This window comes from Malassezia sympodialis, genomic scaffold, assembly GCF_000349305.1.
Source record: "Malassezia sympodialis ATCC 42132 genomic scaffold, msy_sf_5, whole genome shotgun sequence".
NCBI lineage: Eukaryota > Fungi > Basidiomycota > Malasseziomycetes > Malasseziales > Malasseziaceae > Malassezia > Malassezia sympodialis.
Genome location: NW_017387803.1, coordinates 413,306 through 425,350, shown reverse-complemented (window position 1 = coordinate 425,350; position 12,045 = coordinate 413,306). Strand labels below are relative to the sequence as shown.

Genomic DNA, 12,045 nt, shown 5'->3' with positions numbered 1-12,045 from the left:
AACATCAACAGCAGCAGAAGCACTGGGCCCACGAGCTGCAGGAACGCATGTCCGCCGCCGCCGCCGCCGTGGAGCTGGAGAAGCAGACCCTCCACGAACTCGAGCGCGAAGCAGCGGAGGCAGAGCAGGCAGCGCACGATAACCAGGCCCTTCATGGAGCCCTGCAGGCGGAGCTTAGGCAGCTGGAAGCCCAGTGGGCTAGGGAGCGCGCAGGCGCCCAAAACATGAGGAGCCCTCAGGAATGGCGGCCATCGCCCATGCAGGTGCACACGCTGCAGCTGCACCGGCGCACCGCTAGCCTTCGAGAGACAGCACATCGCTCGCTGTCAGAAGGCTGGCGGTCTAGTCTTCCGGTCCAGGCTGCACAAACGCCGCGGTCCGCCTCGTTTCATTTTCCGTTTGCGCCAAGAGATGACATGGAGGGATGAACACTTGCACATACTTAGCCCTCAATCGACCACATGAACATGCAGGCCACCGAGCGGAAAGGGGCCCACGGCTCAGCAAGCGCGGCCATCTCGTGCGGATCCAGATACATCTTTCTTGCCGTCTTCTTCCCTTGCGCGCGCAAGCGCAAGTCCTCGAGAGACAAGGTCGACGCTGGAAATGGGCACTTGGACGTCTGGTCGGCAGGAACGTAGCTGCTTTTCCGCTTCTGTGCTGATACGATGAGCCCAGCGGTATCGGCTAGGTAAAAGCGGACAATGCCGCGCTGCACGCCCAAATCGCCTACAGGCAACACATCTGGGCTGCGCAACGCAAACATGAGAAGCATTTCGGCTGTCCAGCGGCCTACCCCCCTGACCTGGACAAGCTCAGCGATGCAAGCCTCTGGGTCCATGCCGACAATCTTGCGGACATCCAGACGGCCATCGCCAAACCGCCGAGCAACATCACGTACATATGTGATTTTAGCCGAGCTCAGGCCGGCGCTTCGTAGAGATTCGTCCGTCGCATCGAGCACCTGGAGCGGTGTGGGAAAGGGTAGTTTATCCTTAGGTAGATGCTCAAAATCAGGTTGTAACGGCAGGCTAGGATCAAATACGCGGCAGAATTTGTACATAATACTGCGTGCTGCAAGCCAGGAGATCTGCTGTCCGAGGATGGAGGTGGTCAACACGCGGAAAAGATTGAGTTCCTTCACCTGTCCGTCGCGCAATTCCTCATACATCTTGAGATCCATCTGAGCAAACAGGGTATGGAAGCGAGGATCTACACGGCAGAGATGCTCTTGAGCTTCCGCAAGGGAGAAAGGAAGTTTCGGTTGGACTAGGGTGGTGCATTGGGCCACCTCCTCAGCAGGCAGCAAGGGAGGGAGTGTGTTGGGAGACTCGGACACGACCGCCTTGCGTCGCTTCCGTGCAGGAGTTGGAGCGACTGAATCTATCTTGGACAGTTCAATAGGCTTGCTGGTGCTTGAGAGCCGCATCGAACGGCGCACGGGCGCGGGCTTGACCACAGACATGGCGGTCGGACCCTGCGGTGGAGTTGCCTCTTGGCTTGTGCGGTGGAGATGGATTTATTATCCTAACAGCCTCGCGGCGAAAACTACAAAGTGGGCTATCAAGCGGCGCTGCAGCTGGTGAAATGGGGAAGAGCATTAAATGCGCATGGCGCCGAATTGGGCCCTCTCTGACTCCTTGTGATGACTGAACCATGCCTGCATTGTCTGCATCGGTGAAGATAGAGAGATAGGTGATCCGGTCACGTGGCCCTCAGTGTGACCCGTCTCGGTGGTGACCGACCGGGCCATCACACTAGAGCGATACGAGGACGATCGCGAAGGTGGTGTAGGCAAGGGACGAGTCTGCTTTGTGACAGGTGAGCGAGAGACATAGTCGTCCACCATCGCATGATCCATGTCAGAAGGATCGTCGATAGCGTAGCCCATGGCTTCCACGTACGTAGCCCCTGACATGTTGCGCTGGGCCTGCCATTCGCGCTCCACGTCCACAGAGCGAGGTGCCAAGACTGCTGCATTCGGGTTGCGGGGGCTCGCTGGTGCTTCGGCCTCCGGCATGCGAGGCGAGTCAGCGGCGTCTCGGTCTTTCGATACAGCACTGTGGTTTTCGACCCAAGTGATCTCCGTCGACACCGTCGTGTGAGAGTTGTGCTTCCAGTTGGGCGAAATCTCGTTCGAGAAACGCACCGAGCTGGGGAACGATGAGCGTGACGAGTTGGAGGTGGCATAAGAGGTCATTTGAGGCTGCGTTGGTGTATCGTTCATTGGAGCCAAGCATAGCTGGACATCCGTAGTGGGGGCCGACGGCGTCGAGGCAAAAGGTGCCGGGTCCTGCGTCAGCGCAGGGTGTCCTAGCGGCGAGGGTGTCCGTGGCGCGTAGGGCGAAGCACGGGCAGGACGCGCCTGGGGCGACGGCGTGGGCAAGGGCAAAGAGAGCTCCGTGGCCTGCGATGCGCGATAAGACGCCGAAGCCGCTTCAGCGTCGGTCGGTACCACCATGGGCACTTCAGCAAACAAGCTAGCACCACGCTCTTCCGATTCAGGTGTTTGGGCTGTGTCAGCGAGCGGGGGATCCTCCGGCCCAAGCCAGTTCTCGAGAGTGGTCTCGGCCATAAACTGGGGGCGAATGGATGGGATCCGCGTCAACGGAGCAGGTTCCGTGCTCATATATGGCTGGAGAACCTCACTCATGGTCGTGTGAGTGTATACTGATTCGGAGCCGGTCGAATGGACAGACGAGCGCGTGTCTTGACGGCGCAAGGCCGCCCTGTTCGAGCGATACTGGGACAGAGAAGGCAGCTCTGCAACAAGAGATACGGCATCGTCTTCCTCTGGAGGCGAGGCATTCATACTGCTTTCCTGCCAGGCCCTGACCCGCTGCTGCAGCATATCACTCGGTTCACTCTCTTCCGGCTTTAGTAACGCAAGCGGCGGCGGCGTAAGTACCGTCGACAGGCCGTCGACAGGCGCTTCGCAGCCGTCTTCAGGCGTACACACGGATGACGAATAAGAGCTCGAGTCGTACTGGAAGCGGGGTTCTTTGCGTGTCAGGCGCCGAACCATCGGGATTTCCTTTTCAGGCATTCCAAGAGACTCGCCTGACTCAAGAGAGACGGGCCGGCTGGACCTGTGCGAGCGGAAATGCGATGGTAAGCGCGAGAGCATCCCCTGGCTCAGGCGTGAATAACGCTGACTCGCCTGGCGGATAGACGACTTGGGGGAAAGGGAATGTGGGAGATTGAGTTTGTTTCGGAGGGACTGCGTCCGAGGCACAGCGTGCTGCGACGCAGAACGCTGCATAGATGGCATCTCCAGCGACACCGATGAGCTGGGCGCTTCAGCCGAGACATGCTTAGGGAAGCGCACAGAATCTTCAAACGATGATGCTGAATTTATCTTTGATGGTGTAATGGCAGGGGGTGGCGCGGCCGGGACCACAGCAGTGCGGGGGGGAGAGACGTAAGAGCCCGGGCGCAGGATGGCAGGAGTGGTGGCCTGTGTGTCGGGCACCTGGTACAGCGTGATTATCTCTTCATCCGGTCTTGGTTTCTTCGCCAACGAGTGTTCAGAGTTAGTTAATGGATACCAAGTCTGCAAACGAGCTTGCTTCAGCGATTGCTCGCGCTTGGTCAGCCAGCTCCGCCGCACCAAATAGCCACTCACCAGGCCCAGTGCGCAAATGACCAGCATCCCGCCACCGATACCGACAGTGAGGGCAATAATGAGACCAGAGGGAGAGATGGATTCGGAGGACATGAAAAGAGGGAAGGGCGAAAGAGGGTCAAGGTATTCGAGGGGGTAGTAGGTGCCAGCACCTTTGCACGCCAGCGTGCGGTTGAGAGGGGAGTAGGTATAGATATGTCAGCACCAGCGCTGACAGTAGGACAACAGAAGGATGATGAGGATCGCGAAGCACCGCGGCACCGCTAGTCGATACTTTCTCCGCCGTAGAACTTGTCGATCTTGTGGATGTTACTATATGCACGCCACCGATCTGCGCGCGCAACACAATGCTATGTGGAGGGTATCTCTAGAAAGACGGGTGGAGGGTGTAGACCGTGCCCAGAATGGCGAGCACCGAGGTGACGCCGAGGAGAACGAGGTCCGCAGCCTGCGAGAGACATTTGCGCTCTGCTGCAAATACGACCATGGCAGCGAGAATCGGTCCCAGAATGCACGTGTTGAAAGTCAGAAATGCGCCAAGGAAGCCCATCACACGCTCGAGGCTCGGGAGGGCCACGGCCATGCACAGGACAGCGATAGCGACCGTAAGAGAGAGCGCTAGACGAGCGACATGCACACCAAAACGCGAGTAGATATGATGCAAGCCGGGGACCCGTGACACGGAAGGTGTGTCGTGTGTCGGGACAGCACCCGGTGAGAGGAGACGCTGCTGTTCCTCCGGCTCCGCGGCAGGGATGGGATCCACAGAGAGACCAAGAGCGCTTTCAAAGAAGTTCTGCACCGGCCTCAGCGCAAGCGCAAACTTGGACATGGAGTTCACAATGATCAAGACCACACATGCAGTCGTAAGAAAGAGCGGCATGCCGCGCGTACGCGCCAGATCACTAGTCACCTCGTCTGAGACGTTCGTACCGAACATGATGTACCCAACGACACCCATCGTTCCATAGAGCGCCGCTGTAGCCAGATATGCCAGATCTAGCATGCGATTGAACTGCTCGGGATGTTGCATGTCACGGTATAAAGATGGTAAGATCGGGTGCGAGGCAAAGCCCGACATCAGGAGGCCAAAACCGATACCCATGCCCTTGAAGCGGGGTCCCAACTCCGTGACAGCCGGATCCCAAAGGCTCCCTGGTGTTGTGCGCTTGACAATACCATCGATAAAGAGCACAACAATGGTGAATAGAATGCTCGTGATGCCCACCAGCGAGATGGGCGAGAGGAACGACAGGGGCAGAAACACAGTGGGCAGGACAACAACAAAGCCGATCACCTTGAAAGCAAAAAGCGCCCATGCGTCAGGTTCCTGGTCCTTTCCATAGTATAGCACTGATGCACTATCCCCCAACAAGATGACTAGCGCCATAGATACAAATATCATCTCGGCACAGAACATGATCGCAATCCAGTACCGGGCACTCGGTCCAAATGCGTAGCGACCAATATCGACGTAGGTCTTTAGTTGCGGATCATGCGCCAAGATGCGCGCAATCAACTTGCCCGTGTAGTTCGTGGCAAATCCACACAGCAAAAATAATAGCGCGCCGCCGAGCCATCCCGCCTGGCGGAGTACAAGAGGCATCGAGAGGATGCCGACGCCCACCAGCGCGTTCACAGCATTGAACCACGTCTGCCAGAACGTGCTCTTCTGGCGCACATAGCCGGTCTTTGTAGGTGTTGTGGGTTTATGCAATCGAGAGGCCTGGTAATCCGATTCGGTATCGGGCAGCGTCAGCAGAAGGGTGCGCTCGTCAAAGTGGTACGGATCACGCAACTGCGGAGCACTTGCACGCAGGGGCGTTCGCTGCCGCTCCCGCGACCGGCCGGCATGGGGGCTCGGGTTCATGGGGGGACGACTGCGTGCGCGATCCTGCGCAACATAGTTCAGGCGGTTCGGCTGCGGCTCGGTTGGAACATCCGGATCCATGCGCTTCGGGCTCTGACTGTGGCTCCGGCTCGAATCGAGGTTGTCATCGCTGAGACCTTCGTCAAAATCATGGGTAGGCGCGCGCATGTAGCTGGGTCGCTCATTCCGCACGGTAGACCGTGACTTGCTCCGACGACCTGCGCGCTCTGACATGAGCTCACTATCGGTTCCAAGATTTTGCCAATACTTTTGCGTGTCGAGTGATGCCGTCGGACGGTCGCGCACGCGTGCGGCAGGGGAGGTATCGTCGTCCGAAAAAGTATCATTGTCTGCGGAATACTCGCCATCAGTGAAATCAGCGCCAGAATTTCGCGTATCGGTGTCTTGAATCGTCTCAGTTTCCGAATCGCAGAGCCCACTCGACGAGCTGTCATGCCAGCGACGCTCGACAAAGCTGGGAGAACTGATAAGGTTATCACCAAAATAGGCCTGGGAGCGCGAGTAGGACCACACAAGATCGCTAGGCCGTTAGTTTCAGTGGTACATACAGACTGCTCCTCCACGGTTGATTCATGGCATGGTCTTGCCTCTGCGCGTTGGCGCCTTGGCCGGTGCGATCACGCACAGGGATAGTACGTGTAGGCATCGTCAGGGAACCATGCTGCGTCTGCCAAACGCGTAGGGATAGGTCACGTGGATGAGCGACACGCCGCGCCCGCCGCCCGCGGCCAACCTCGTCTCCAACGGCGGACACGGGGATATGTGTACGTGCTCCCATTTAACACAATACAGCTTTCGGAGGCGGTGCGCCCGCCTCATTTTCCTTCGGTTCGTCCGATAAGAGTAGGTGCCATGTTGACATGCTTACCCTAGACGCGTCAGGCAATAAGCCGACGTTTTCGTTCGGCACACAGAGTATGTGTCCTAGACTCACCGCAGACAATTCACAGAGTGCCACGACGACCCCGTCGAAACCGCTATTTGGGACGCCAGGCGCGGCATCGACATCCTCGACGCCTGCCTTCTCGTTTGGCGGAGCGAGCACTACGCCCAGCACGGCGACTGGCACTGACCAACCGAAACTTAGCAGTGGCTTTTCTTTCGGGGGTGCTGCTGCTTCAACGACGCCTGCTTCTCAGCCTCCGACAAATCTCTTTGGCCAAAAGCCGGCCGCCAGTGGTCCTTCCTCGGGCTTGTTTGGTGCGCCCAAGCCGAGTACTGAGGGCGGCACAGGCGCCTTTAGTTTTGGTGCTAAGCCTGCGGACACCACGCCTGCCGCGGGTGCATTTGGAAATGGCTCCTCTGCGGCCCCGTCCTCTGGTGGTTTCTCGTTTGGTGCCAAGCCTGCGGAGAAGAAAGAGCCAGCTTCCACTGGCTTTAGTTTCGGCGCCAAGCCTGAAGAGAAGAAGGACGAGCCAAAGTCGCTAGGTGGCTTTAGTTTCGGTGCTCCACCCGCTGAGAAGAAGGAAGAGCCGAAACCTTCGGGCTTTAGCTTCGGAACTAAGCCTGACCAGAAGGCCGAGAATAAGACGGCAGGCTTTAGCTTCGGCGCAAAACCCGAGGCCCCCAAGACGTCTGGATTTAGCTTTGCGGCACCCGAGAAGGATGGACCAAAGCCAGCGACCGGCTTTAGCTTTGGCTCTAAGCCAGAGGAGAAAAAGGAGGAGCCCAAGACAGCCGGCTTTAGCTTTGGCGCACCGCCCGAGAAAAAGGACGAGCCCAAGTCGCTAGGTGGCTTCAGCTTTGGGGCGAAACCCACCGAGAAGAACGAGTCCAAACCGTCAGGTGGTTTCAGCTTCGGCGCCAAGCCAGAGGAGAAAAAAGAAGAGCCCAAGCCGGCAGGTGGCTTCAGCTTTGGCACCAAGCCAGAGGAGAAAAAGGAAGAGCCCAAGCCGGCAGGTGGCTTCAGCTTTGGCACCAAGCCAGAGGAGAAAAAAGAAGAGCCCAAGCCGGCAGGTGGCTTCAGTTTCGGTGCCAAGCCCGCCGAAAAGCAGGACGGGCCCAAGCCAGCGGGTGGCTTTAGCTTCGGCACCAAGCCTGAGGAGAAAAAAGAAGAGCCCAAGCCGGCAGGCGGCTTTAGTTTTGGTGCTAAACCTGCCGAGAAGAAAGACGAGTCCAAGCCAGCAGGTGGCTTCAGTTTCGGTGCCAAACCTACCGAGAAGAAGGACGACCCCAAGCCAGCGGGCGGCTTCAGTTTCGGCGGCGCGGGTGGCAAGCCGACGGAGTCCAACCCAGCTGGACCGAGCGCTAGTGCTACGTCTGGGACGGGCTTTTCTTTTGGCAAGCCGGCAGAGACAAAGTCCAACGATACTGCGCCATCGACGAGTGGTGGATTCTCATTTGGAAAGCCTGCCGACTCTGGCAGTGGAGGATCCGCTCCGTCTACCAACCTGTTCGACAAATCTTCTGCCGAAAAGACAGGCACGTCGACGGCTACCGCTACAAAGCCTGGTGCTGCGGCAGCGGCGGCTCCCTCGCTTCTTCGAGGAAAGAGCATGGAAGATATTGTGAAAATGTGGCAAGATGAGCTTGATGCATCGATCAAGGAGTTTAGTTTGCAAGCCGGCGAGGTGGCGGCCTGGGACCGAGTGCTGCTCAAGGGCGCCGACGAGATCTCCAAGCTTGTAACACAAGTGTCTCAAGCTGAAGAGCGACACACAGGGATCGAGCAGACGCTGGACCATGTTGAGCAACAGCAGGCTGAGTTGAATGCTCTGCTGGATGCCTACGAGGCCCAGCGGAAAGACCTCCTGCAGTCCGCAGGAGCACAGCCGCGCGGCGATGTGGGCACGGCTGATGTGGAACGTGAAAAGGCCTATTCGCTGGCGGAGAGTCTCAATGCGCAGTTGGACGACATGTCGCGAAACCTTGTGTCCATGATTGAGGAGGTGAATCAGATGACAGCCCCATCAGGCTCTTCGACGAGCACGCGCGATCTGGTGGATGCCTCTCCACAAGCACTTAACTCGATGCGCATCGGTGGTCGGGAGACGAGCGTCGGATATGAAGATCCCATTATGCAGATCTCTGCGATTCTGAACGCGCATCTCGGGAGCCTCAAATGGATCGATGAGCATACCACGTCCCTGCGTGATCGTTTGGAAGCATTGCGTCGCGGACAGACAGAAAAGGCTGTCTCTCATGACGCCTTGCGTTCCAGTGTGGGCCCCGATGCGCCGCGCAGCTCGACACCCAACCGCTCGCTTCGCGAGTCCAGCGTGGCTTGGCCGCGCCATGTAGGCTATTAGGTATCAACGATCTGCCGCACGTGACAAGCGTCGTCAGCGTCCGAGCGATCCAACACGGCTTGTGCCTCGCTGACCATGTTCGCCTATCCGGGCCAGACATGGAGCTCGCAGCCGCATGTGGACCAGGTGTCTTCTACTAGCTGTGTTTGGGGACTAAACGCACCGGCTAGTCAGCCAAAGGATGCATTTGATGACGCTCGTCAAAAGACACAGTACGTACTGATGCGCCGAGCTTATGCAGGCAACCCATTGTGACGGGTACTTCGGTGCTCGGCCTGCAATACAAGGACGGTGTCATGCTGGCGGCAGACAATCTGGCTTCGTACGGATCTCTGGCGCGATTCATGGATATTCGGCGCCTGGAGCGCGTAGGCGACAATGTGGTGATCGGTGCCAGTGGTGACATGAGCGACTGGCAGAATCTCAAACATACTCTGAACAAGCTGATGTACGTCGATGGAACTAACGCATCAGTGAGAAAGAAGAGCTCGAGAACGACGGCCATGCGCTGACTCCCGCGCAAGTGTACGCGTATTTGTCGCGCACCATGTACGAGAAGCGCTCCAAGATGGACCCCCTTTGGAACGCGCTGGTGCTCGGAGGCTACGATGCGAGATCTTCCGAGCCTTTCTTGGGCTATGTGGACTTGCTGGGAACGACCTACCAGAGCACGACGATCGCCACCGGCTTTGGTCTCCACCTTGCTCAACCGATGCTGCGCAAGGCTGTAGAGGGCCGCGAAGCTAGTCTGACCGAAGAAGAAGCGCGCTCTATTTTGGAGGAATGTATGCGTGTGCTATGTACGTCATGCTTCTCACTTACCCCAGTCTACCGTGACGCGCGCAGTTTGAACCGTGTATGTGTCACCCACTGACGCCAGTTCCAAATCGCTAAAATCACGAAGGACGGCTCGCATATTTCTGAGCCATACAGCGTCTCTACAGAGTGGGGATTCGCCGAAGGTCTGCGTGGTTATGGACCGCAGACACAATAGACGCCGTAGCCGGCCCAGCTCCCTTCTCGCCGTGTCCCGTAGGACGGCGCCTGCGGCGCGCGGGCGTGAACCTCCACGTTCAAGCGGATGAGCGCTTACGTGCGCCCCGGACACCATGCATCTGGCCCCGATCGTCGCAGCGGTGGCAGCAGGTGTGATAACGATGGCGCAGGCTAGAGTGACCTTGACACCGACCCTACTGGTGGAGGCACCACGCCCAGGCTCCCTGGCGGTGAACCCCGCGGGCACAGAAGCCGTGGTAGGCGTGGCGTACCCGTCGTCAAAATCGGGCGAATCGAAAAAGGTGCTCTACCGTGTACCTCTGTCGAGGAAGACCCCCTGGGATAAAAGCATCCCTGTGAAGGAGCTATTGCATGGGGCAGACGCGGCTATCTTCCTAGACGATGACACGCTCGCCTTTGCCGACGGTCAGAACGTGTGCCAGTATCCTCTGACAGGCAGCCCGAGCACGTCCTGTGACCCGGTTGTGTCTGTTCGGACGCCGCCCGAGCACATTCGGTTCGTGCGCACCTCCAAAGTCGCAGGAACCCTGGTGTTTGCCGCCACTGTCTATGATGATGGCGACTTGGACAAGGTACCTGAGCATGATGCCAGCGAACAGGCCAAGTCCTGGGCGCTGGGCATGGTATATGATGCGACCATGGTGCGCCACTGGGATCGCTGGCTAAATCCGTTTAAGCGCAAGCAGCTGTTTGCTGTGGACATCCGCAAAAATGCTACGACGCAGCAATGGAGAGTCGATGGCCACATCCGCAATCTCATGAAGGGCACGCGTCTCGAGACGCCGGTGGGTCCTCTGGGTGGCCCCGCCGACTTTAGTGTGTCATCCCACTGGGTTGCATTTACAGCCAAGGACCCCGAGCTCCCGCCTGCCTGGCACACACGCCAGCAGATCTATCTGGTTCCTTTGGACGGCAGTGCGCCGCCCAAGCGCATCACGGCGCGTGAGGGCCACGGCTGGGCCGGAGTACCTGTTATCTCGCCTCAAGAGGACATGGTGGCGTTCCTGCAGCAGGACAAAGATGGGCTTGAGTCGGATCTGAAAGTACTCCAGACCTACTCGCTCGAGAATCAAACGCAGTCTGAGTTTGCCCGCGACTGGGACGTGTCACCCGACACGCTCACATTTTCTCCTGATGGGAAGTTCCTCTATGCAACAGTGACGGAAGATGAGCAGCGCCCAGTGTATCAGATCGAAGTGCACGGCGCGAAGCTGGGGCACCGCCAAGCTGTGGTCTCGCAGTTCTCGGCGTCGTCGCTGATACCACTGAGGGATGGCCGATTGGTGTACTTCCTTTCGTCGCTGCATAGCCCTAACGATGTGTTTTTGCGCACAGAGAGTGGTAGCACACATCGACTCACCAACTTCCTCCGCTGGTCGGACGCCCACAAAGATATTGACATGGGACCACGGCCAGAACGGTTCACATGGAAGGGCGCAGATGATGTCGAAATGCATGGGTGGATCCTTAAGCCGCCATCGTATGAGGAAGTGGTGCGTGAAGGGGGCCGCTGGCCGCTGGCAGTCCTCATACACGGTGGACCCGAAGGGGATTGGAGCGATGGGTGGTCCGTGCGATGGAACCCTACTACGTTTGCGGCGGCCGGCTTCGTGGTCGTCACCCTGGACCCATCTGGGTCGACCGGATTTGGTCAAGCGATGACGAATCGTGTCCTCGAACACTGGGGTGACCGTGTTCTCGAGGATGTGAAGAAGGGTGTTCATCATATCCTACAGACCCAGAAACATGTTGATCCTGAGCGTGTTGTGGCTGCCGGTGCCAGCTTTGGTGGCTATATGATCAATATGCTGCAAGGTCACAATGACGACAAGCTCTTCAAGGCACTAGTGACGCATGACGGTATCTTCAATGCACTATCGATGTACTACTCCACGGAGGAGACCTACTTTGCCGAGTCGGAATTTGGTGGTGTGCCCTGGGAGAACCCTGACCTGTACGAAAAGTTCAGCCCACACCGTTTCGTGGCGCACTGGAACACCCCACACTTGATCGTACATGGCGGCAAGGACTACCGACTCAGCCCGGCGGAGGGCATCTCTGCCTTCCATGCGCTGCAGCGACGACGTGTGCCGTCACGTCTACTTTTCTTCCCTGACGAAGGACACTGGGTTCAAGATCCACGAAACTCGCTGAAATGGCACGAGGTGGTGCTCGCATGGCTCCAGCAGTGGTCCTCGTCCGACGCAGCGGCTGCCTCGGAGCCCTCGTCCCTCGTCTTCCAGTAAATAGGCACGTGATATAGG

At 58.1% G+C, this 12,045-nt stretch overlaps 5 protein-coding genes across 5 annotated transcripts; 3 read left to right on the top strand and 2 right to left on the bottom strand.

Moving 5' to 3' along the window:
- Nucleotides 1–442: 442 nt before the first annotated feature.
- On the bottom strand, nucleotides 443–1,465 carry MSY001_1382 (uncharacterized protein; the record flags this gene model as incomplete). The annotated part of the gene is made up of 1 exon (XM_018883184.1): nucleotides 443–1,465. The coding sequence occupies one exon, from the start codon at nucleotides 1,463–1,465 to the stop codon at nucleotides 443–445; it is 1,023 nt and encodes a 340-aa protein (XP_018739969.1).
- Nucleotides 1,466–3,992: 2,527 nt separating this feature from the next.
- On the bottom strand, nucleotides 3,993–5,729 carry MSY001_1381 (uncharacterized protein; the record flags this gene model as incomplete). The annotated part of the gene is made up of 1 exon (XM_018883183.1): nucleotides 3,993–5,729. The coding sequence occupies one exon, from the start codon at nucleotides 5,727–5,729 to the stop codon at nucleotides 3,993–3,995; it is 1,737 nt and encodes a 578-aa protein (XP_018739968.1).
- Nucleotides 5,730–6,376: 647 nt separating this feature from the next.
- On the top strand, nucleotides 6,377–8,764 carry MSY001_1380 (uncharacterized protein; the record flags this gene model as incomplete). Its single annotated transcript, XM_018883182.1, has 2 exons — nucleotides 6,377–6,431; nucleotides 6,510–8,764. 2 exons carry the CDS (start codon nucleotides 6,377–6,379, stop codon nucleotides 8,762–8,764), a joined length of 2,310 nt encoding a protein of 769 aa, XP_018739967.1.
- Nucleotides 8,765–9,060: 296 nt separating this feature from the next.
- On the top strand, nucleotides 9,061–9,758 carry MSY001_1379 (uncharacterized protein; the record flags this gene model as incomplete). Its single annotated transcript, XM_018883181.1, has 3 exons — nucleotides 9,061–9,212; nucleotides 9,239–9,620; nucleotides 9,645–9,758. The coding sequence occupies 3 exons, from the start codon at nucleotides 9,061–9,063 to the stop codon at nucleotides 9,756–9,758; spliced, it is 648 nt and encodes a 215-aa protein (XP_018739966.1).
- Nucleotides 9,759–10,419: 661 nt separating this feature from the next.
- On the top strand, nucleotides 10,420–12,027 carry MSY001_1378 (uncharacterized protein; the record flags this gene model as incomplete). Its single annotated transcript, XM_018883180.1, has 2 exons — nucleotides 10,420–10,597; nucleotides 10,628–12,027. The coding sequence occupies 2 exons, from the start codon at nucleotides 10,420–10,422 to the stop codon at nucleotides 12,025–12,027; spliced, it is 1,578 nt and encodes a 525-aa protein (XP_018739965.1).
- Between the last annotated feature and the right edge of the window lie 18 nt (nucleotides 12,028–12,045).